At 44.6% G+C, this 25,744-nt stretch overlaps 2 protein-coding genes across 2 annotated transcripts in view; both read right to left on the bottom strand.

Annotated features, from left to right (window-relative positions):
- Window positions 1–6,055, bottom strand: part of stard9 (StAR-related lipid transfer (START) domain containing 9) — a 58,194-nt gene extending 52,139 nt beyond the window's left edge. The window contains exons 1-2 of the mRNA XM_071365415.1: window positions 5,656–6,055; window positions 3,105–3,174 (exon numbers count right to left, since the gene is read on the bottom strand). Of these exons, the coding sequence (XP_071221516.1) occupies window positions 3,105–3,174; window positions 5,656–5,702 (117 nt within the window). The 5' untranslated portion in view covers window positions 5,703–6,055. The remainder of the gene's footprint in view (window positions 1–3,104; window positions 3,175–5,655) is intronic.
- Window positions 6,056–6,172: 117 nt separating this feature from the next.
- cdan1 (codanin 1) lies at window positions 6,173–25,605 on the bottom strand. The gene is made up of 25 exons (XM_071365416.1): window positions 25,396–25,605; window positions 24,240–24,994; window positions 23,835–24,068; window positions 23,371–23,567; window positions 22,958–23,071; window positions 22,713–22,791; window positions 22,401–22,521; window positions 22,055–22,254; window positions 21,816–21,891; window positions 21,538–21,743; window positions 21,191–21,311; window positions 20,892–21,035; window positions 20,494–20,660; window positions 20,078–20,249; window positions 19,930–19,984; window positions 18,544–18,680; window positions 18,291–18,394; window positions 17,697–17,846; window positions 17,464–17,527; window positions 16,914–17,237; window positions 16,547–16,654; window positions 12,228–12,291; window positions 11,318–11,544; window positions 7,372–7,479; window positions 6,173–7,186 (listed from the first exon to the last, which is right to left on the bottom strand). The coding sequence occupies exons 1-25, from the start codon at window positions 25,600–25,602 to the stop codon at window positions 7,067–7,069; spliced, it is 4,254 nt and encodes a 1,417-aa protein (XP_071221517.1). The 5' UTR covers window positions 25,603–25,605; the 3' UTR covers window positions 6,173–7,066.
- Between the last annotated feature and the right edge of the window lie 139 nt (window positions 25,606–25,744).

Here is a 25,744-nt window from a genome sequence, read left to right as displayed (position 1 = left end):
TGCCAAAAGGCACCTAAAACACTCTCAGACTATGAGAAACAAGATTCTCTGGTCCGATGAAACCAAGATTGAAATATCTGGCCTGAACGCCAAGCGTTACGTCTGGAGGAAACCTGGCGCCATCCCTACGGTGAAGCATGATGGTGGCAATATCATACTGTGGGGATGTTTTTCAGCGGCAGGGACTGGGAGACTAGTCAGGAAGGAGGGAAAAATAAACAGAGCAAAGTACAGAGAGATCCTTGATGAAAACCTGCTCCAGAGTGCTCAGGACCTCAGGCTGGGGCGAAGGTTCACCTTCCAACAGGACAATGACCCTAAGCACACAGACAAGGCAACACAGCAGTGGCTTGAACCCGAATGAACATCTCTGGAGAGACCAGAAAATAGCTGTGCAGCGACTCTCCCCATCCAACCTGACAGAGCTTGATAGGATCTGCAGAGAAGAATGGGAGAAACTCCAGAAACACAGGTGTGCCAAGCTTCTAGCGTCATACCCAAGAAGACTCAAAGCTGTAATCACTGCCAAAGGTGCTTCAACAAAGTACTGAGTAAAGGGTCTGAATACTTATGCAATTATGGTAAGATTTTTCTTTTTAATACATTTGCAAAAATGTCTAAAAACCTAATGTCTAAAAACCTGTTTTTGCTTTGTAATCAAATCCAATAAAAAATCGAATACATTTTTATTTGTCACATGCGCCGAATACAACAATGCAGTTAAGAAAATATTTACTAAATAAACTAAAAAGTAAAAAATAATAGCAACACAATAAAATAACAATAACGAGGCTATATACAGGGGGTACCGGTACCGAGTCAGTGTGTGGGGGTACAGGTTAGTCGAGGTAATTTGTACATGTAGGTAGGAGTAAAGTATTGTGTGTAGATTGATGAGGAAACATGTATTTTTTTAAATACATTTTAGAATAAGGCTGTAACGTAACAAAATTCGGAAAAAGTCAAGGGGTCTGAATACTTTATCCGAATGCACTGTATGTACAGCTGACATCACCATCGTTTCAGAATACACTCCGTTTAAGGGGATCAGGTTGAGCAGGGCACATACGAGTAGTTATTTGGGATACACAGTTGTAGATCAGGGATTCTGCACAGTCTGACAGTAATCAAGTCAATCGTCAACAAAGTTTCTAACAGCAGCATTAGGCCACACTGAAGCTATTCATTCCTCACAGCCAATTGACTGCAGTTAAAACCTGCTACTTCAGCCATGCACCATTGTTATGATACTCAACAATAGCCTTGCTTCGGATGGCTGACCTGAGAGTGAACCACATAGCACACAGGCTTAGACGTGGTGGGTGAGCCTGTCTCTGTGGTCATTACTCTATCCATCCCTCTATCTCCATTTCTGTCTGCTCCATTCCTTCACTCTCCTGTTCTCCCGTCCTTCTTCAACTTCGCCCTCTCTCTCCCATCCGCGCGTGTGTTTATTCTCCTCTTCCTCTCTTTTCACTTTCTCCATCTTAATCCAAACTGTCCCACTTTCCTAAAATAATTATTCCCATGGGACCTTGCTCCGGGCAGCTCTGTAACAGCAGGACACCATATGTGGCTCGTCTCTTTCACATCATTTCCAAAACACATATCCTCTCCCTTCTCTAACTTCTGCCGTAAACATCTCCAGCCCTGAACAACCAGTGATAATATTGATAATATTGTAAAGCTGAACATACACACTCAAGAAACATGATTTTGAGTCACTAAGAGGGAGTAATAAAGCAGTTTCCTCCTAATTGCTGGATCTGGGAGGCAATAATTAGATTGTGGTTGGGGGGAAGCTGTCACAGATACTCAGTCACGCTACAGAGACGGTTTTAAACCACTCGCTCTAACAAAGGTGTGAGGGTTGTAACTTGGGTTCACAACTTGTCATCATCCACCGAATAGCAGAGGCTTGAGTGTCCTATTTGAGTGTGTGTATGCGTGTCGTGGTGTCTGTGGGAGGGTCCCTTTGCCTGTGTGTGTGTGTTTCTACAGGTGTGTGCGTGCCTGTGGGCCCTGTGTACGACCGTCCCTCCCTCTAAGTGTCTCCGAGTGTGTGAGGCAGTGTGTGTGAGGGAGAGTAGGCTCTGCACAATCATTATAAACAATATTGGAATCAGACAGCAAAGGGCCCAGTCCTGAGTGTAAACATCCTGTGTGTAAGAGACACATACCCTCTGGATGACCCCACCTCCTCAAAACCTGCTACCCTCAACCCGCCCTACACACATAAACAGTACGTCAAGATCGCCGCCTCAGCTCTGACGTTGATTGACAGATATATTGGCCAATATCAAAGAGCAATAGATCATGGGAATATCACATACAGTATCAGGGGTTCCTCAAGGGTTCTTTGTGGAACCATGATGACTCAAAAAACCCTTTGAGCTCTTGCGATGGTTCTTTACAGTTCATAAAAGGGTTCTTTGCTCTTTTGGTGATGAGTAAAATGTAGGGGAGGCGGCTGATTACAATGTTCTGGGGCGTAGTTTGAGCACAGATCTTTTTGTGCAACCGTGAGTGAAGAGTGTCATTCCAGTTGATCTAATCTGTTGTGTTATGCCATTCTGTAAAACCATGGCCAGTAATGTGTCTTGTGAAAGACTCACGTATGGCCTTGTGTCAATTGAGGACAGTTGACTAAATCAGCCAGGGACCCCCAGCTGTTCCAGAGGTAGCTCACTTGGTTGAACTAGCCAATTAACACAATAATAACACCTATGGAAATGTAACAATATACTATGGCTGACCAGAATAAAAAGAAAACCTGTATGGTTCTACAAAAGGATCTACAAAAGAACCGTTCAGATTTTTTATAGAACCAACCTTTCTCATTCTCCATAAAGGTTCTATAAAGAACCATAAAAAAAGGGTTGTAACTATAGCAGAGCTCTTTTCCGCTGTAGTACATAGAACCTTTTTTTAATGGTTCTTTATAGAACCTTAGGAAAGGGTTCTTTATAGCCCAATACAGGTTCCATTTAGAACCTTGTGTCCATTGCAATCTGATACTATTTAGGAGACGTGTGTGTGTGTGTGTGTGTATCAGAGTCACCTGTGCAGTTACATGCTGGGTAAAAAGACAGTATGGCACTCACCTTAGTATTCTTTATCCTAACCAACTTGTCCTCCACCTGCACAGCTAGCCTCCCTCCATCCACACCTTCCCTGTGAAAGACAGAGAGACAGACATTGTGTTAGTATACTTTCATTTCTATAGTTTCATGCATTTGCTCACATTAACTACACATTATAATCGCCCAGTCAGGGGGTATATTGGGGAGACGGGTAACAGACGCGGGGGAAGACGGAAAGTCACGGTGGACAGACATGACCACAAACTGGTGGTCCTCTGTCGCTGTTAGTAGAGCATGGCACCTGTAAAGTCAGGATAGTGGGTTGAATTCCTGGGACCCCCCGTGTTAAATGCATGCACACATGATTGTCAGTCGCTTTGGATAAAAGCGTCTGCTAAAATGACATGTATTATTTTATATTAACTGAGTGTGAGAGGTAATAACAAAAACAAATGAGGTGACCAGACCATGTCCTTCATTCATCGGTTCTTCTGATCTACCCACGTTACTCAGGCAGGATGGCTACATGAGACCGATCATTATTATATTAGTGGTTGTTACAGAGACATCATTCAATCTGTACTATCTTCTCAAATGCCAGATCACTCTGTTTTATGTCCTTTATTTTTTGTGACTTTTAAAGGAGGAGGGACTGCAGACAAATCTAACAAGTGCTACTTGAGAGTAGTGACATGAGACTATTACATGGTGTCAAAGACAATCCCCAAAAATCCCTGAATCAGAGTTGGAAAATACTGTCCAGTTCTTATTCAAAAGAAAACAGTCCAAACGGGCCCTGCAAAGAGTCCCTCGGGTGAGAAAGCTTGAGCCATTCCTTGGACAAAAGCCCATGTGTGTGTGTGTGTGTGTGCTCCAGCTGCTTGTTCTGGACACATATGATGCAACAGAATGAAATCTGAGGCTGTAGAAGAGTAGAGCTGAATGACTTTAAAACTCCTTGAGCGATAATGGGGGATTGCAACAATGCGGGACACTGCAATAGTACAAATTACTTCTCTGTCCTTGGTCTGGGTGTGTGAGGCGGGGTAGATAAATCACACTAGGGACTCTGTTGGAAGTTGTAATAAGCACATGCTCCACCACGTGGGATTCATTTTGCCAACCCCAGCAGCCCAACCCAAAACCACGACAACCTCAAGAGAGACGGCTTCTAACCGGGGTTTGACCAGCATGAATGGAAGGAGGAAGGAAGGAGATGGAAAATAAAAAGAGGCCTCTTCTGTTTTGACACAAACTGAACTATTTCTCAAACGGATTGACACTTTGTAACACATGTAGTAGCTAGTGCTGTCCTCTCTGTTTCTCTCTCATTCTCTCTCTCTCACTCTCCAAAGGGTTCACAACATACTGTAGCCAATTGGAAAGAGTCGGATTGGCTGTCAGTAGGCAAAGGATAGATGACGTAGGGCCCTATTAGTCCTTTGAGAAACATGTCACGGCTTGTGTTCTCCTGTTATCTCTGTGTCACAATGCAAAGCCTGAATGATGGCATGACAGCTACAATTAAACTGTACCGAAGGGCAAAACACTTTCCCTTAACACATGAACACACACACTGCACAACACACACACACACACACACAACAGCACCAACTCAAAACCCTGTAAAAGACACAACCAGGAAGCATGTATTTGCATGACAGTGAATGTTAGCTATTAAGTCCCCTTTTGTAATGCAAAGCGCAAGGAAAGGATTTAAAACAACCAATGATGTTCAGGCAAAGACGTTAAAAAATGCTTTAAAGCTAGGCCTATGTTGCTTGGCCAAATGCAATGGCAAAATACAGCTAACTTAAATTTGATTTAACTGTACAACCCCACCCCCTAAGCATCCCAAAGGACCTTTAACTCGACATACTGTTGTACTTTGGGCTAATAGGCGGGTCCTTGTGGGGCACAACACTTACTGCACTAGTCTAGCTACCCCAATAAAATCATTTTTATGCCGCTGTAAAATAGACCAAAAAATTTTTTCCCATGAGTGTTTCACCAACAAATGTTGCATGTTAGATGGTGATATGAGCAATATAACAAAAGGGATACGTATTCTTTAGAAGGCAGCACACACATTCATTTGTTCTAACACTGTAATTACAATATTGTTGTTATTGTGGCATATAGATTACTACTTTAGTAATTGCATAATAATGGAGTGAGTGGAGCCAATAGATTTTTCAAAATGTCAACGTAAATGTTTTTATTCTGACAGTGTAGCCTGCCCTATGCATGCTGTCGGTGGCTTTTCAATAAGTAACTTGCAAACTGAGACCGAGGGTGTATGCACAGTACATAAGCATGCACATTTAAGGCATATAGGCTACCTACATCGCATCATCATGACATTAAATACGTTGTATCAGAAACTAGAGCTGGAGCTGCCCAATTCAGTCCAATTCCCATGCGTAGTAACACTGACAACACACAACAGCAGAATAAATCCCAACTATTGTCATCTCTTCTAAAAATGACAATTTGCATAATGAAGCAAAGCTAGTTAGTCCAACTTTATTGACAGTGAACTTAGAATAGAAGAGAAACGGGGTGAATTTACCTTGCGTTGAGAGGGCGAACTCGAATGGCGACTTTCACGTTTGCCATAGTTCCTCTCTTGGTAAAGGCGACTCGTTAGGATATAAACACCACTTAATAATTACATTCACCCGTTATTAAAACGGGAAAATGTGTATTCACCGTCCGTCAATCAAGACATTTCTCACGATAAAGAGCCTCTTCGTCCCGACGCTCAACGGACAGCGGGACACACTGAACGCAACTTCCTGCTGGCCTGGAGTCTCAGCCTGGCGAGTCTGTGTAGAGACCGAGTGAGGCGGAGCAGCTCAGGGGATGCTTGCCTTGCCATTAGAATACATGGGGCATATACGATGTCACAAGTGCATTAAATTCCCTCATGAAAATGTGTTCATGCAAATACAGCAGGCCTACAGTGACAAAGTATGAAAAACGACAGATTGAAAAAGAGGCCCACCCCAAGAATATATCTTCATTAGTTCAATCAAAAGCATTGAAAAGACATAGCCAAGGCCTACTTATAAAAACATTTCTAACCGTTTAGTCCCAAAGAATACATCTTTATTATAGTTCAATATGTGAGAGGCAGCATGCGAAAATGTAAAGTTTAAAAGCAGCAGACAATCATGGTACCATTAAGTCCAACGTGAACTAAACAGTATTACAAATGCACAGAAAAAGCATCCATGAACACACAAAATCACCAGTGACGGTTAAAGGCATTGTGCTTCTGAGACTAACACATATGACTACATTATCTGTGAACGTTTATAAATGACAAAATTCCTTGGCCCAATAACAAATCATCCCCCAGACAGCCCTTCCTGAATGCTGACACATACAGTTACTAAAATCCTTTCAGACCTACATATGTCTACGGCAGTAAGGGTCGATTAAGGATTGGTTTCTCATGTTTTTGTTGTCCATTTTTGATTTACTAGCGTCTGTCCATCAAGTTAGTTATTATTTTATTGATACTGCACCCCTCGTCCTCAGCCTTCTGGTACACCCTTCCCCCTGGCCTATGGCTCCACCACTGCTCCCGAGCAGCAGGACTTTTTGGTTCCCATTTGCACCTCTAAAACAGGACGGTGTCAGCCGGTCCCAACTCGCTCCCTACCGCATCCCTTTGGCCCTAACCCTAACGATGTTTTGCGGCTAGGGCTTAGTCTGAACTGACTGTGGCTGGCTGTGCCGATGAGTGATGTTCCAGGTGATTGTCTCCTCTGTTCTGTACACAATGGCTGTTCATCTCAAAGCGGTCTGTGTGTGTGTTTAACATCTCAGGAACCTAGAACGGCACTATGGACTGACTGGCCAGAGTAGTAGAGTTCAGCTACACCTGTCAGTGACATATGTCTTCTAACAGACTGGGCAGTGTTGGCCAACAGAGCATGTGTCTCTCAGAGCCATGTGTTTTTTTGTCTAGGTCGTTAGTTGGCTCCCTCTACAGGTTGTGGTGAGACCTGCAACATGTCCATGTGGTTCTGAAGCTCAGGCGGAGGAAGGGATGTGGTGGAAGAGGACTGCTGCTGGATCTTCTCTATGAACTCCTAAATAGTGAAAAGAGAGATAGTTATTCACAAGCAGTCATAGAGTGTATATGTGTCTTGAACAGTTGTCAGGTTTCGCTTGACTAAATTATTTTTGAACAATTATTACAATGAGCACAACAGATTTCCTGTTCCATGCAGTGCAGAGGAGACAGACATGTTTCAAGTTTCAAGCACACAATCACCATTGGCCAGGGTAACTGTGACAGCTTCCTCCAATGAGAGACCACTTCTTTCTCTCCCAGAATCCCCCGCTCTACCAGCTGTCTGACCAGGAACAGGAAGTTGTCCCACTGTAGAGATATGACAGAGAGCATGCTGGTTTATCTGGGGGGCATAAAACCAGAGCTTCACATACTCGCGTCTACAGAATTGTCCCTGAAATAAGGTTGACATAATTACATTTACATGTAGGTAATTTAGCAGATGCCATTTTCCAGAGTGACTTAAAGTCAGCAGCATACCACCCTGCATACCACTGCTGGCTTGCTTCTGAAGCTAAGCAGGGTTGGTCCTGGTCAGTCCCTGGATGGGAGACCAGATGCTGCTGGAAGTGGTGTTGGAGGGCCAGTAGGAGGCACTCTTTCCTCTGGTCTAAAAAAAATAATATCCCAATGCCCCAGGGCAGTGATTGGGGACACTGCCCTGTGTAGGGTGCCGTCTTTCGGATGGGACGTTAAATGGGTGTCCTGACTCTGAGGTCATAAAGATCCCATGGCACTTATCGTAAGAGTAGGGGTGTTAACCCCGGTGTCCTGGCTAAATTCCCAATCTGGCCCTCAAACCATCATGGTCACCTAATAATCCCCAGTTTACAATTGGCTCATTCATCCCCCTCCTCTCCCCTGTAACTATTCCCCAGGTCGTTGCTGCAAATGAGAACGTGTTCTCAGTCAACTTACCTGGTAAAATAACGGTAAAATAAATTTAAAAAATAAAATAAAAAAATAAAAAAGTAAGTGCATTCAACAAAGGTAGGTAAAACAACCACATATCAGTCAATGCAAGTAATTTCTTCAATACATACACTACCGGTCAAACGTTCAAAGATTTTTCTTTATTTTTACTATTTTCTACATTGTAGAATAATAGTGAAGACATCAAAACTATGAAATAACACATATGGAATAGTATAGTTGAGATTCTTCAAAGTAGCCACCCGTTGCCTTGATGACAGCTTTGCACACGCTTGGCATTCTCTCAACTAGCTTCATGAGGCTTCACCTGGAATGCATTTCAATTTACAGGTGTGCCTTCTTAAAAAGTTAATTTGTGGAAATTCTTTCCTTCTTTCCTTGAGCCAATCAGTTGTGTTGTGACAAAGTAGGGGGGTATACAGAAGATGGTCCTTTACCAAATAGGGCTAAGTCCATATTATGGCAAGAACAGCTCAAATAAGCAAAGAGAAACAACAGTCCATTGTTACTTTAAGATATGAAGATCAGTCAATACGGAAAATTTCAAGAGTGCAGTGGCAAAATCCATCAAGCGCTATGATGAAACTGGCTCTCATGAGGACCGCCACAGGAATGGAAGACCCAGAGTTACCTCTGCTGCATAGGATAAGTTCATTACCAGCCTCAGAAATTGCAGCCCAAATAAATGCTTCACAGAGTTCAAGTAACAGACACATCTCAACATCAACTGTTCAGAGGAGACTGTGAATCAGGCCTTCATGGTCGAATTGCTGCAAAGAAACGACTAAGAAAGGACAACAATAAGAAGAGACTTGCTTGGGCCAAGAAACACGAGCAAAGGACATTAGACCGGTGGAAATGTGTCCTTTGGTCTGGAGTCCAAATTGGAGATTTTTGGTTCTAACTGCCGTGTCTTTGTGAGACGCGGTGTGGGTGAACGGATGATCTCCGCATGTCTATTTCCCACCGTAAATCATGGAGGAGGTGTTATGGTGTGTGGGTGCTTTGCTGGTGACACTGTCTGTGATTTATTTAGAATTCAAGGCACACTTAACTAGCATGGCTACCACAGCATTCAGCAGCGATACACCATCCCATCTGGTTTGGGCTTAGTGGGACTATCATTTGTTTTTCAACAGGACAATGACCCAACACACCTCCAGGCTGTGTAAGGGCTATTTGACCAAGAAGGAGAGTGATGGAGTGCTGCATCAGATGACCTGGCCTCCACAAATCACCCGACCTCAACCCATGAGTCGGACTGCAGACTGAAGGATAATCAGCCAACAAGTGCTCAGCATATGTGGGAACTCCTTCAAGACTGTTGGAAGAGTATTCCAGGTGAAACTGGTTGAGAGAATGCCAAGAATGTGCAAAGCTGTCATCAAGGCAAAGGGTGGCTATTTGAAGAGTCTCAAACATGTTTAACACTTTTGGTTACTACATGATTCCATGTGTTATTTCATAGTTTTGATATCTTCACTATTATTCTAAAATGTAGAAAATAGTGAAAATAAAAGAAAAACCCTTGAATGAGTAGGTGTTCAAAAACTTTTGACCGGTAGTATACATATTCTGCTTCAACTACATACAGCTGAAGTCGGAAGTTTACATACACCATAGCCACATACATTTAAACTCAATTTCACAATTCCTGACATTTAATCAAAGTAAAAATGCCCCGTCTTAGGTCAGTTAGGATCACCACTTTATTTTAAGAATGTGAAATGTTAGAATAATAGTAGAGAAAATTATTTATTTCAGCTTTTATTTCTTTCATCACATTCCCAGTGGGTCAGAAGTTTACATACTCAATTAGTATTGGGTAGCATTGCCTTTAAATTGGGTGAAACTTGTCGGGTAGCCTTCCACAAGCTTCCCACAATAAGTTGGATGAATTTTGGTCCATTCCTCCTGACAGAGCTGGTGTAACGGAGTCAGGTTTCTAGGCCTCCTTGCTCGGACTGAGGTCAGGGATTTGTGATGGCCACTCCAATACCTTGACTTTGTTGTCCATAAGCCATTTTGCCACAACTTTGGAAGTATGCTTGTGGTCATTGTCCATTTGGAAGACCCATTTGCGACCAAGCTTTAACTTCCTGACTGATGTCTTGAGATGTTGCTTCAATATATCCACATAATTTTCCATCCTCATGACGCCATCTATTTTGTGAAGGGCACCAGTCCCTCCTGCAGCAAAGCACCCCCACAACATGATGCTGCCACCCCCGTGCTTCATGGTTGGGATGGTGTTCTTTGGCTTGCAAGCTTCCCCCTTTTTCCTCCAAACATAACAATGGTCATTATGGCTAAACAGTTTTATTTCTGTTTCATCAGATCTTTGTCCCCATGTGCAGTTGCAAACCATAGTCTGGCTTTTTTTATGCCGGTTTTGGAGCAGTGGCTTCTTCCTTGCTGAGCGGCCTTTCAGGTTATGTCGATATAGGACTCGTTTTACTGTGGATATAGATACTTGTGTACCTGTTTCCTCCAGCATCTTCACAATGTCCTTTGCTGTTGTTCTGGGATTGATTTGCACTTTTCACACCAAAGTACGTTCATCTCTAGGAGACAGAACGTGTCTCCTTCCTGAGTGGTATGACGGCTGCGTGGTCCCATGGTGTTTATACTGGCTTACTATTGTTTGTACAGATGAACATGGTACCTTCAGGCGTTTGGAAATTGCTCCCAAGGATGAACCAGACTTGTGGAGGTCTACAATTGTTTTTCTGCGGTCTTGGCTGATTTTCTTTTGATTTTCCCATGATGTCAAGCAAAGAGGCACTGAGTTTGAAGGTAGGCCTTGAAATACATCCACAGGTACACCTCCAATTGACTCAAATTATGTCAATTAGCATATCAGAAGCTTCGAAAGCCATGACAACATTTTCTGGAATTTTCCAAGCTGTTTAAAGTCACAGTCAACTTAGTGTGTGTAAACTTCTGACCCACTGGAATTGTGACACAGTGAATTATAAGTGAAATAATCTGTCTGTAATCAATCGTTGGAAAAACTACTTGTGTCATGCACAAAGTAGATGTCCTAACCGACTTGCCAAAACTATAGTTTGTTAACAAGAAATTTGTGGAGTGGTTGAAAAACAAGTTTTAATGACTCCAACTTAAGTGTACGTAAACCTCCGACTTCAACTGTATACACAAAACATAACATACACCAAGTAGCTATGCACATGTAGGCTATACTGAGACGTACCTGTGAGTCGCCGGCCACGAGGACAGCACTGAGTGTCATTTCTGTGAAGAGCAGGTGGAGGGGGGCTGATGAACAGTAGTCTCTCCCCCACAGGAGGATCAACTGCTCCAGCAGGGCTTTGATTGAACAGCCTACCCTTTGGACTGGGGAGTCTGGTAGTACTGGACCAGGAGACACTGTCCTACCACATTCCTCCTGTGGGAACACCATGGGCAGCTCCCCTGAAACTGTGCAGACACACATATAAACAAATTCAACAATGATAAACATTAGGTCTCATCTGGCTTCATTCCATAATGTATATGCTGTAGCCAACCCTTGTCATACAGGACATGCATTGAGGGCCTGATAACAATGGAGGTCTTGGCAACAGGCAAATTAATGTACACAGTGTACAAAACATTAGGAACACCTTACTAGTATTGAGTTGCACCCCCTTTTCCCTCAGAACAGCCTGAATTTGTCGGGACATGGTGTCGGGACATGGTGTCAAAACCGTTCAACAGGGATGCTGGCCCATGCTGACTCCAATGCTTCCCACAGTTGTGTCCAGTTGGCTGGATGTCCTTTGGGTGGTGGACCGTTCTTGATACACACAGGAAACTGTCGAGCGTAAAAAACCCAGCAGCGCTGCAGTTTTCGACACACTCAAACCGGTGCGCCTGGCACCTACGACAATACCCCATTCAAAAGACACTTAAATATTTTGTCTTGCCCGTTCACCCTCTGAATGACACACACAATCCATGTCTCAAGGCTTTAAAATCTCTCCTCCCCTTCAATCTACATTGATTAAAGTGTCATCAATAAGGGATAATAGCTTTCACCTCCTTCTCATGGAAAGAGCAGGTGTTCCTAATGTTTATACACTCAGTGTATCTCCCCATAGTCCCAGCTCTTGTAATCTTACCTAGTTTACAGGCTAGTAGGACGGTGCAACGTATCAGCATCTGTTCAGGCATTGGGAATGAGAACTGTGAAGTAATAGGTAGGAGGGAGAGGGGAGAGAATAAATACAATCAAAAACAAATTTGCAGTATACATGTCTAGGTCTGTGGCGGTCATGACATTTCGTCAGCCGGTAACTGTTCTCACGTTTATTTGACCATTATTTAACAGACACGTTTAGCATCTCCAAGCCGGCATGCATACAAACTGCTGGTGGTGGCAGTTGAAACATCTACAGTGCATTTGGAAAGTATTCACACCCCACATGTTAACTTACAGCCTTATTCTAAAATGGATGAAATACATTTTTTCCCCTCATCAATCTACACAAAATACCCCATAATTACAAAGAGAAAACAGGCTTAGATTTTTGGCAAATGTATTAAAAATAAAAAAAAACAGAAATACCGTATTCAGTATTCAGACCCTTTACTATGAGACTCGAAATTGAGCTCAGGTGCATCCTGTTTCCATTGATCCTCCTTGAGATGTTTCTACAACTTGTTTGGAGTCCACCTGTGGTAAATTCAATTGATTGGACATGATTTGGAAAGGCAAACACCTGTCTATATAAGGTCCCACAGTTGACAATGCATGTCAGAGTAAAAACCAAGCCATGAGGTTGAAGGAATTGTACGTAGAGCTCCAAGACAGGATTGTGTCGAGGCACAGATCTGGGGAAGGGTATCAAAAAAATGTATGCAGCATTGAAGGTCCCCAAGAACACAGTCGCTTCCATCGTTCTTAAATTGAAGAAGTTTGGAACTACCGCCCGGCCAATCTGAGCAATCGGGGGAGAAGGGCCTTGGTCAGGGAGGTGAGCAAGAACCCAATGGTCACTCCTGGTCTAGTACTACTCTCCCATCTCCTCTGTGGACCTTTTAGAAGGACACCCATCTCTGCAGCACTCTACCAATCAGGCCTTTATGCGGAAGCCACTCAGCAAACTCCAAGCGGGCTGCCTTTTTACTAAAAGGCACCTAAAGAACTCTCAGACCATGAGAAACAAGATTCTCTGGTCTGATTTGACTCCTTGGCCTGAGTACCAAGAGTCACGTCTGGAGGAAACCTGGCCCCATCTCTACGGTGAAGCATGGTGGTGGCAGAATCATGCTGTGGGGATGTTTTTCAGCGGCAGGGACTGGGAAACTAGTCAGGATCGAGGGAAAGATAAACGGAGCAAAGTACAGAGAGATCCTTGATGAATACCTGCTCCCGAGTGCTCGGAACCTCAGTCTGGGGCGAAGGTTCACCTTCCAACAGGACGACCCGTTAGCACACAGCCAAGACAATGCAGGAGTGGCTTCGGGACAAGTCTGTGAATGTCCTTGAGTGGCCGTGCCAGAGCCCGGACTTGAACCCAATCGAACGTCTCTGGAGAGACCTGAAAATAGCTGTGCAACGACGCTCTCCATCCAACCTGACAGAGCTTGAGAGGATCTGCAGAGAAGAATCGAAGAAACTCCCCAAATACAGGTGTGCCAGGCTTGTAGCGTCATACCCAAGAAGACTCAAGGCTGTAATCGCTGCCAAAGGTGCTTCAACACAGTACTGAGTAAAGGGTCGGAATACTTATGTAAAAGTGATATCAGTTTATTTTTAATACATTTGAAAACTTTTCATAAACCCTGTTTCTGCTTTGTCATTATGGGGTATTGTGTGTAGATTGATGAGGGGGGAAAAACAATTGAATCTATTTTAGAATAAGGCTGTAACATAAAAAGTGAAGGGGTCTGAATACTTTCCGAATGCACTGCATTTATTTTAGGGTTAGGCAGGTCTAAAAAAAAACATTAAAATGTATTTCATAAGAACAAAATAGTGTATTCTGAGTCGGCCTAATGCACGTTATCTGGCCAAGCCTCGGCTGTAGGTAGTCTGTTAAATGATCAAGATATGCTTATAAATCCTGTGCCATTATTTAATGATTTTATAGTAAGAACATAATTTACCTTTTTCCCCCATTCCCGAGTGAGTGCGCACTACGCATATGAAGCGGCTATGTTGAGAGTAAAAGTGATAATTTGAAACAGGTCCTATACACTAGATTTAGAGTTACTTGGCAACTTTAGTTGTGAATGATACAAACCTTAGAAAAGACATGGGCTGCATGATGCGATTATAGGGTATTGATGATTTGAGAAAGTTGCACACAAAAAAAAGCTGGCGCTCTGTTCCATGCCTCAGGCTGAACACACCGTTCTCTCATCAAGTGATCATATTTTCACTATTCTAAATGTAATCTTGTCTTCACTATTATGTCAAATTGGTTTTAATTTAGAATGGGCCATTATCAAATGGGCAGAAACAGAGGCATGGGGAAAAAAAGACATGTCATCCATTTGCACTCGAATAGTGAATGTAGGCTGCGCTTTCCTGCGGTTCCTTTAATGCTGGATAGGCTACTCCGGTTTTACAGTAGAGCAATGTGCTTAATATCAGCAGCTGAGAAATAAATATATTAGCACTAGAGAGTTAGGATCCTCCTCTTTTTAGCGGCAACCATCAAAACTCTGCTTTCACACGGGATTGCATGTAGAAATGTCTGGACTCATAAGAACACTTATTTCACTACACGCATCAACCTGTTTGAGGAGCAGCCTCTAGCTGCGCGACAGGTGATATTCTACCTAAACTCTGTATGCCATGGGCTCTCTAACCCAGTTCCTGCAGCTACCTAGTGCTTAAATTTGGGAAACCAAGCAAAATCTGAGAAAGAAACACATTTCATTAAACTGTTGACAGCCCCTGTATCCGCGTGCTCGAGAAAGTATTGAAGGAGAGAGAAGAGACGGAAACGCATGGTGGTGAGATATTATTATCTATATTATTATATTATATTATGATATTATATTCCAGTTGAAGCTCGCATCCGCTACAAGACCATGGTGCTTGCCTACGGAGCTGTGAGGGGAACGGCACCTCCGTACCTTCAGGCTCTGATCAGGCCCTACACCCAAACAAGGGCACTGCGTTCATCCACCTCTGGCCTGCTCGCCTCCCTACCTCTGAGGAAGTACAGTTCCCGCTCAGCCCAGTCAAAACTGTTCGCTGCTCTGGCACCCCAATGGTGGAACAAACTCCCTCACGACGCCAGGTCAGCGGAGTCAATCACCACCTTCCGGAGACACCTGAAACCCCACCTCTTTAAGGAATACCTAGGATAGGATAAAGTAATCCTTCTAACCCCCCCCCCCTTAAAAGAGTTAGATGCACTATTGTAAAGTGGTTGTTCCACTGGATATCATAAGGTGAATGCACCAATTTGTAAGTCGCTCTGGATAAGAGCGTCTGCTAAATGACTTAAATGTAAATGTAATATTAATTTTGATAATATTTTTAAAAAGACCCTATTAGTAGTCTATTCAAGATCAAATACAAATTCACTATAATTGTAGGCTAACTATACTCCGTAAGTGAATGAACCAACTGCATCACCTAGGCCTATACCTTCTCTCCCAGACTCATGGATAGAAATGTGGGAGCGTAGCATAATGTAACCAGTCCATCCAGTATGCATAATAATACAGTCCACACTCAAAGGTGATTACTAGAGTTTTGTTGAATTTTGGAGTAGCCTATAGGGTATCTTAAATCTGTTTTTTTTATTTTTTAATGTTTTTAAAATGTTTTTCTACCGTGCGTAATATGCGGTAGGCTATATAGGCCTATTGGATAATGGCATTTTACTTCAGGCTTTATACAGGCCTATGCATAAGCTTTAATATGCCAATGGGTGTTCTACATGCGATGTCTTAAATGCTTAGCATTAATCATCACCTTGGAAAGCGCTGTCCATTTAGTTGTGTTTGGCTTTGAAACAACATCCACAACGACCATGTTTTACACTCAGTTTCCACCTGTTGTTGAACTACTTTCTTCAAAGTGATCGATCACAGTGAGGTCAAACAATGTAGACTAACAGTGAGTTTTAAAAGCATGACACTGTTTTGATGAGATTTTCCATTGTATTTGCATTGATGTCAGAGTGGTTAGAGGGACAACAGAGACCTGAGTACCAGACCATTTGTGACCTGATGATCGTTAGAGAGTTGGGTACTACCAACGCATCAGTGCCATTCATGTCAAAGCGCATAGGAGATTACCGTGACCCAAACGGTCACGTGGAATTTTGACTGCGGTCACGACTGCAGGTGTGGAGGTAATACTGTCACCGCAACAGCCCAATGCAGGACCTCTATCTGAACCATAAACCCATGTTCATTGTGGGAGTATAAAGCATGTGTTAATCAGGACCAAGGTGACAACAGCCTGCGGTACCTTTTTGCAGCTCAGTGCGTCTCCTACTTTGCCCAGTAGAGCGTTCAGCTGTAGACAAGTCAGCACCTCCTTTTCAGACCTCGGGCCCACTGCAATACTCAACACCTCCTGTAGGGGGCACAAGCATCCTCTTTTATATCATTATCAATAAGACTGATTCACCAGAGTTGAACCTCACATAATATACCATTAGTCTGATAGAAGTATGATTGATTTTATGCCATCTATCAAAGTCAAATCAAATTTTATTGATATTTAGTGAATGTTTCTGCAGGTGTAGCAAAATGCTTGTGTTCCTAGCTCCAAACTAGTGTCTATAATAACGATGGCATTACATCCTGGTATTCTACATTCATTAGAACAGTACCTTAATCTCTACCAGGACATCAGATGGTAGTGGTGCACTGTGGGGGCAGTCTGGAGGGCAGGACGTCACAGCCTCCTCCTTGCCCATGTCCCGTTTTGGGGTACGTGACTGCTCCTGGGTAACTGCTGCAGCTCCAGTTTTAGCCCCAAGACCAGAACCAGAACCTTCCACACCACTAGCCTCTGGGCTGGGAAGAGACTTCATCACACGGTCAAACTTTGTTTTCCACTCTCGCTTGACCAGGGCTGTGATGTTGGAGGTGAGCCAGCTACAGGCCTTCTCAGTGGCCAGGCGCTTGGTGATGTTCTCCGACGTAGTGAGAACCTGGCGGGAAAGACAATGCATGTTAGCATCGTCAGGAAGAACTGATTTAGCTATAGCTATTTTATTACGTTTTTCTTTTATACCATGAGTGTGAAATGCGGTTGTCTCACCTAGCTATCTTTAGACCGATGCACTAACTGTATGTCGCTCTAGATAAGAGCGTCTGCTAAATGACTAGCATGTCAAAGTAGACAAGAGTTAAAAGAGCAACGCTGAATAGACTTACAGCGGGAGACGTCTCGTCAGGAAGAAGAACCCGGATGGCTTCTGGACCCTTCTCACTGCAAAACCTGAACGCACAAGAGTCTGTAGTCAAAGCCCCACATAAATTATAGTCACACCCCATACACACCTGGGTTTAAAATAGTACCATAGGCAGGGCTTGCACTTTAAGGACCATTTCATTGGCAAGCTCCATGAATCAAGTATATAACCACACATAGACGAAACCATGTGTACCTGGTAGCTCTCTCCAGAGCCTCCTGGCCCCCGTCACAGAGCTGAGCACAGATGGAGTCGTTGAGTATCAGAGGGTTGGCCCCTGGTGAGATCAGCCCCTCCCTCAGCAACCGCTCTCCACCACGGACCAGTTCACACACCAATGTGACCCTGCAACACACACAGTCACATGAGGATCCTACATGCATCAACACAGACACCTACAAAACAGTGGATACGTACTATCACTACATTACATACAACGAGTGTACAAAACATTAGGAACACCTCGTTCCACGACATAGGCTGACCAAGTGAAAGCTTTGATCCCGTATTGATGTCAACTTCAATCAATCTGGATGAAGGGGAGGAGACAGATTAAAGAAGGATTTTTAAGCCTTCAGACATGGATTCTGTATGTGTCATTCAGAGGGTGAACAAGCAAGACAAAAGATTTAAGTGCCTTTGAACGGGGTATGATAATAGGTTCCAGGCACCACGGTTTGAGTGGTGCCTGCCCTGGCAAATTGAGGCTGTTCTGGGGGCAAAAGGGGGTGCAACTCAATATTAGAAAGGTGTTCCTAATGTTTTGTACACACACACGACAGTACCCACTTCATGTGTTTGACACAGTTGGATCCCACCCTCTCAGCTACAAACTCCACCGTTCGTCTGAGAGATGGAGGCTGGTTATGGAAGAAGGCTTGCTCCAAATCCACCTTTACAGACAAAGGTAACAACACAGTCAAACCAACGTGCTTCAAGAGACACATTTCTTCCTGTTTAGTACGCTTTGCTGGAAAGAGGAGAGATGGTAAGAAAGATAGGAGGAGAGTAACCACTAGGCCAGCTACTCCTAGAACCGTACCTGTAGTTTCTGCTGTGACCTGGTGGTGGTGGGGGTTCCTCTCAGCTCAGCAGAGGTAGGGGTGATTTTACGGATGAGGCCTCCACCCCTGGCAGAGCTACCGGCCACAAAGGCAGCGAGGAGCTTACGGAACTCACCTGAAAACAGGAGATAGAACAGATAATCGAACAGCTACAATTGTGAGAACACCATTCGGGGCCCCTGCAGAAGACGTTGCACACACAGAAATAGAATAACTATTGTCTATTGCCAGGGTTGGGGAGGAACGGATTACATGTAAGGGATTACAAAAACAACTGTAACCCGTTACCAGCAAAAATATTGTAATCAGATTACAGATACTTTTGAAAAACTAGATTACTTTGAAATTCAGAACGGATGTTTGCGAGAAAAAAAAATCTTTGACACGTCTGTTGTTTTCTCAATGACATTCAAATCAACATTGAAAAAAGGCGCAAGCTTAAGTTTGTTCCACCTGAGCGACTCGGCTACAGTCCAAGCTATGTCTTCCAATGGTGCGACTGCTGTCGGCATCCAAAGATTATCCAACTTGAATAAAGGCTTGGAGGGAAGGCCGACAGAAGGGGTGTAGTCTACGGCGATACGGATATCACTTATTATTGATATCTGCATAGCGCACTGATGTGAATCACACTGCTACTCTCTGATTTAGCTATTTGCACCTTACGGATTGTGGATGGCTGTTCACAAATCTAAATGTGTATTTGAAGCAAATAATGGTTGAATTCAAGAAGTTAAAGCTGCCTATCAATCATTCTTCTTGAAACCAGTGGACAGCCAGTGAAAAATGTGCTCTTGCAACAGATGCATAGTGCGGATCCCAGCCTATGGAATAAAAGTGGGTCTTTTATTGCTCAATCTAATTCATGCTGATAAAAAAAAAAATCCATAGGCCTAATGGACACATGCTCAAACTCGCACACTTTTGATAGAATTAAAAAATGGGCAATCTGTAGTTTCTACATACATTTTTGGACTTATAAATTATATCAATGTAAAGATATAAAGTAATGTAGCAGTAAGTGATGGTTAGAAGAAGCCTACATAACCAACCAATAAAGTAAAATTTGACATCCATATATGGCCAGCTATGTAAACATTAACATTGATTTATTCTGCGATAGATGTCGTTCAATTGGTAACATACATTTTTGTCTTCTTAAAATGAATCTCAAGTGGAAAGTAATCTAAAAGTAACTGAATGTAATCAGATTACGTTACTGAGTTTGGGTAATCCAAAAGTTACGTTACTGATTACAATTTTGGACGGGTAACTAGCAACTAACGGATTACATTTAGAAAGTAACAGACCCAACGCTGTCTATTACTATAAATGACTCATTTGATTTCTATGGATGTACCCACCCAGGAAAGGACAGCAGGTGTAGAGGAGCTGTTGGTCCACCAGGGGGAGACAGTCCTAAAAAAAAAAAAAAGTTCATCAAAACTCATGAAAAGACTGTGACATTTCGCCTTCAATTTTAATTGAGAAGAGCCATTCCAGTTTACTCACAAGTCCCTGGATGTTGGTCTGGCTCTCCTCTAGCTCTACAGCTACAGTGAAATCAGTACTGAAGAAAAGCTCCTCCGGGATCACTGGGATCTGGAATAGCCAGCCAAGAACAGCCACCATGAGAAGCTGATTCAGGTAACACACCTCTCCTTCTCTGGACAGCACCATCCGCCTAAGAGACACACACACACTGGGTCAGGACTTCAGATCACGAGAGAGAGAGACGGGGAAGCAGAGTGGAAAGGGAGAAATAGAGGGAGAAGGAGAGAGATGGGTAGAAAGAGAAAGGGAGAAATGAAGGAAGAAACTGGAGACAGGAAGAAGGTAGAAGGAGAGAGGAGGAGGAGTGAGAACACATGCAAGAGAGAGAGTGAAAGCACTAAAAAAAGGAGAATGATAGAGAAAGTAACACACACCTGTATAGGCTGAGCAGCAGTCCCAGAACGGTCCTGTAGCAGAGGAGGAAGGGACCGGTGAAGTCCAGCATGGAGAGGAACTCCACCAGCCAGGGCACAGTCAGGATGGTCCGTCTCCTACGAACACAGCTACGCAGGACCGCACACACATCCAGCACAGACATACTCTGAGAATGGAGGGAAGGAAAAAGCACAACGGAGGGAAGCCACAATCTGGTAAGAAACTAGTACTTTACTGACTTGTAATAAAATTGTTATCTTCTGCAGATGGATGAAAACATATACCTCTTCCAACCAGGGTGAGGGTCAGTGACATTTCAATTCATTCATTTCTGGTTTGAAGTCTACTTCCTGAATTGCTTCCACAGACTACTATTCCAAGTCTGGCGCCACAGTACCTTGCTGCGGAGGGTGGCGGCAGCCTCCTGTATCTCCCTGGAGGGCCTCTCAGAGGTCTGGTACGGCAGGAAGGAGATATAACCCAGGAACTTAGCTAGGAGACGAGCCAACAGCAGGACAGAGGAGAAACGCTGCTTCTCGTCCTGAGAGAGAGAGAGAGATGAGGTGGCACAGAGAGAGGGCGAGAGGAGATATGGGAAAGGGGGATATTAAAACAAGAAAACGTATTCCCCACCAAGCCCCATTCTGAATGAGGTGAGAGATCTTGCACCCGGTCTACAGAGTAATCAGTGCTGACTTGTTGTTCCATGTCTCCCTCGCCCTCGGTACTGGAGACCACAGGAGCCAGGACGGACACCTCGTCCAGCTGGAGGAGCTGCTGACACAGACTGTCCTTCAGGTGCTGGTTCAGCTGGCAGCTAGGACAGAGAGGTAGGGTTACGGGTAGACGTTCACCCAAAATGACAAATCAGTACACTTCCGCATCTGTATAGATCTGAGAACAATCAGTCCGTATAAGATCGCCGCAAAATGCACAGGTGGTGTTTAACACTGCAGGAACCCGATCAATATGATTTGACAACATGGTCATCTGCAAAATGCGACTGCATTGTATCCAAGGTGGATCACCACTGTCAACCTCACCAGCTTGCGGTCTTTAAGAAGTCCCTGAAGAACTCCTGGTGTCCTGGGAAGGCAGGTGGAGGACAGGGTCCCAGAATGCCTTGGGGCTGGATTAGACGCTCCTCCAGACGCTTTAGACGCCCCAGGCTGTCTGCTCCCAGCATGCCTAGCAGGTCCGCGTCGGGGGTGTCGCCCGGGGAGCCCAGAGCACGGGGACCTTTACACATCTAGATGGAGAGAGGGGTGTGAGCGAGAGAGAGAGCACGCGTGTGTGTAATTGCACCATCCCAATGCCATACCTGCACCAACTGCTTCAGGAAGAGTCTGGCGAAATGGGAGTGGTTTCCAGTGGAGTTCAGTTGACTCACCATTCCTCTGAAAGGAGGAAGCACAACAGCACCACCATTATAACATGACCAATAACTAGGCCTACTCCTATAAAAAAAACAGAGACCAGAGACCTTTTTAGTCCAGGAATAGGCTTAACCTCGTTCTGTGAAACTGGCCATTAGTTTGGTACCACTAGTATTGGTCTTACCTAACCCTACTGCCTAGTTCAACTTCAAACTCCCATCTAGGTTCCTTGTGGAAGTCTTCCCACTCTCGCAGCACCTCGTAGAAAATATCCCTCTGCTTCTTGAAGGTGTGGAAGGCCTTGTCACTGCTGAAGTTGGAGCGGTTGTCAGTGGCAGGCTGGAACGGGACAGAGTGGATGAAGGTGTCCACAGAGGGCGAGATCTGGAAGGGAAGAGAGGGCTGGGCTCAATTACATTTCAATTCATTGCTTTGCGATTTGGAAAATTTTAATTGCTGTTTACTTCGGAGTTGACTGAAGAGAACGAAAGATGAGTGTATTAGTGCTCTTATCATGTTGGGTTATGTACCTTGGCTGTGCTGGGGTCCTGGGCCAGGGTCAGTCTGTTCCTCAGGGATGGAGAGAAGCAGGTCACCCTCTCGTTCTCAGCCAAGAGACGCAGGGTGTCTTTGTCCAGGTGAGACACCAACCTGACACAGAAAAATATTGTTTTAACCCTTTATTTCGCCAGGTTGTCACATTGACGTCAAATTACCTCTTTTACAAGGGAGACCTAGCCAAGAGTGCAGGTCCGGTACAAACACATATGGAGCCAGACTATCATAGGATTCAAATCTTAAAATGTTCAGTATAACATGCCCATAAAGAAGGAAGAACTCACTCAAACTGATTCTCCAGCACCCTGACAGAGAAGTAGACACAGTTGTGCACCTTGCTGAGGTAACCTCTTTCCAGGACATCTGAGTAGATCAAACACAACAAAGGGTTTAGCAAAGTCATATTGTCACCAATAAAACATGAATTAACCCATACATTGAAATAAATACATTTGAGCTGAAAGAAAGAATATTACAAAACTCCATCCATACTGATTACCGGTCATGTTAAAGAATCTCTACCTCTCACCTAACTTCCCCATACTTAGATCCTTGTCCTCTTCCTCTGTGACGGCCGGTGTTCTAGATGTCAGAAGCTGCAGCACAAAGAACAGCTCCAGGAACACGTTGGGAACTAGGTTCTCTGTCAGAAAGAGATAGACCAAAACACAACATTAGAATCTTCACCAGAATTAATGTTATGACACCACAGTAATAAAAAATAAAAATAAAATCATAATCGCACTAAATGCACATTACTTCGACTAAAGTACTTAAAATCTTACACAAAAGCAGATTTCCAAAAGAAGACATTTTGATTATATAGCTAGCCAACCCTAGCCTGGTCACAGATCTGTTGTGCTGTCGTGCCAACTTCTATGACAAGGACCAGGTTAACCCCCCTCTAGCACGAAACACTGTCTCCCCCTACAGGTCATGTACCAGAGATGCAAGTGCAGTAGAGGTCAGCCAGAAGGTCCAGTTCAGAGGTCAAGGTGACTTTAGAGGGGTCAGGACACAACCCCTGGGTGACAGGGGTCATTTTGGAGCCTGATACCGGCCGGAGCACTGATTTTGTAGGGGTACAGGGGTCCAAAGAGGTGGGTAGAGGGGATCCCACCTGCTGGGCTCGTTTACACCTACAAGAAACAAGTAAAAGGTTGAAAATGACAGCAAAGGAACAAATGAGATAATTGAGATTGACAGAGGTAGAAAAAGGACTGGTTTCATGATCCCAAATAAGACTACTCCTGGATTTTAAAAACACTTTCAATTGAGATTTTCCATTAAAAAAAAAAGTTGTCCAGGATTTGGCTGACTCCGTTTGGGAAATCAGTCCTAGAAGTCTGGATAAAAGGAAAAGAGGTGTGTGTTATAATGGTGACTGGCCTTCTTAACCCACTTACTTCACTCTCTTTAGCAGTTCTCTCTCCTCCTGCAGACTGAGAGGGGGGCTGCCCACGTTCAGGGCCCCAGTGATGCTCCCTTCCATGGCCCCAGTGACTGCCTCTGGGACTGGGGGAGGGCTGGAGGGCCTGGTGCTGAACGGGGTGGAAGTGAAACAGGTCTTCGGTCTGGAGTGCGGCCGCTCTGCACTGACTGGGGTTGGGTTGATCCTCCGAGATGGTTTTGTAAGCAGTCTAGTGGAGAAAGAAGTGGGGGGGGGGGGGGACAGAACAGTATGATAAAAATAACATTGTTGTTCATTGTTTTGGTTGAAGTAAGACATTTTTGATTGATCTCTTAATTCACAGGTGAGACGTTTCATTCGGTGTTCTGAAATTCAATTCAAGGCATAGAACAGAACTCACGTTGGTGATGCATGCGACATCCCCATAGGTGGGAAGTCTTCCAGATTGGTTAAGTTCAGCTGGACCAGCGTTGTCATCGGAGCCATTGGAGGTGACACAGCAGTGTCACCCATTTTATTAGCCCCTCCTCCCCTTCCCTTCCTCCCACCACCCTCAGATCTTCCTGGCCCCACCTCCTCAGTCTGGAACACACCACGCCCCCCACCCTGCCTTCCCATCCCGGCACTCCTCCTGCGGCCACGCGGCTGCTGGACCCCCAGGCTGAGATTGTGTTGGTGCTGGAGCTCTGGAGGTGACAGCATGAAATCCCCCAAACTGGCTCTCTGGTCGGAGCGGCGCTCTGAGGGAGTGTGCCTGGAGGTGGAGGCTGGAGCAGGGCTCCTGGCTGAGCTGAAGGAAGGACTACTGAGGGCACTGATCTCACCCAGGCAGTGGGAGCCAGATGGGGGGTGGGTAGCATCCCACTCAGCCCCAGGGGACAGGGAGGGAGTGGAGGAGAATAGCTGTACACGGCTGGCGCTACGAGGACCGGTTCCAGGTCCGGTAGATCTGCAGCCCCCCCTACGCTCACTGGAGAAGCCTGGCCCCTGCTGAGAGGGCTGGGAGACCCTGGGGTGGCTGGGGGTCTTGGCGGGTGTGGCAGGGCCATGGGTGAGGGCGGAGCAGCTCTGCTCTCGCAGGAAGTTCAACAGGAAAGGAACAAACTCCTGTCTTTCAATCTTCAGTGGCTTACACCATGCCAAGCTGTCACTGTCCTGTTGTGACAATAACAGTAGGAAAAATGTATGAGAACAAAAATATCTAGCTACATAACGTTAACTAGCTAACGTTAGCTAGTTATCTTGAAGTGGTCATCGTTAGCAATACTTTCCTAAAGAACTAGCTACGTTAGTTGATGACCTGATTTACATCATTCTGAAGATGATACGACAGGTAGCGAGCTGCCAGTTGACTAGCTGGTAAGCTATTGATTTCATAACAGTTAGCTAGCAAACTGGCTAGCTAGCCTAGTTTCCATATTGAAAACAGCAGGTGAGCGAGCAGTGGAAAAGTTTTGTTTACATCCGTCCCACGATGACATTTCGCAGGGCATGCAAAACTATTGAAACCAGACCCCACGAAATCCACTTAATCTCGGGTTTGCATTGTCACTTACCCCGTCGTGTTTTAGCCATTCGACGGCCTTGATAGCTTCCACTTCCTTCTGCAGCAGCGATTCCAAAAGAGCCGCCATTCTGGTCTGAGCAGGCGCTGTCTGGCACTCTGCCTGCTGCTTGGAGTTGGGGGCGGACCAGAATGGGAGCAGGCGCGCGAATGTTGCTACCGCATTGCCCTGGGGCGCGCTCCAGAAATAGGACAGCATGTCTACTTCAGTCAGATCACTTTCTGTGACTGACAAGGCAACGTTTAAGTGCAAACAGCACTCAAACCGGAACCTGTTCCAATATTACGTGCAAATACTAGGCAAATGTGACATTTGCATTACAATAGTGCACTGTTGCAGA

Source organism: Salvelinus alpinus, chromosome 25 (genome assembly GCF_045679555.1).
Source record: "Salvelinus alpinus chromosome 25, SLU_Salpinus.1, whole genome shotgun sequence".
Lineage (NCBI taxonomy): Eukaryota > Metazoa > Chordata > Actinopteri > Salmoniformes > Salmonidae > Salvelinus > Salvelinus alpinus.
Note: the sequence above shows the minus strand (reverse complement) of the source record. Positions and strands in the feature narration are given on the sequence as shown.

What these genes read in the sequence shown, in the direction of transcription:
- cdan1 (XM_071365416.1), bottom strand. Translation starts at nt 25,602, where the DNA reads ATGCTGTCCTATTTCTGGAGCGCGCCCCAGGGCAATGCGGTAGCAACA. An exon ending in AGGACCCCAGCACAGCCAAG is followed by an intron (nt 22,255 to 22,400) that starts GTACATAACCCA and finishes CTTCCCTTCCAG; the next exon opens with ATCTCGCCCTCTGTGGACAC. An exon ending in CCTACTAGCCTGTAAACTAG is followed by an intron (nt 11,545 to 12,227) that starts GTAAGATTACAA and finishes GTGTCTGCACAG; the next exon opens with TTTCAGGGGAGCTGCCCATG.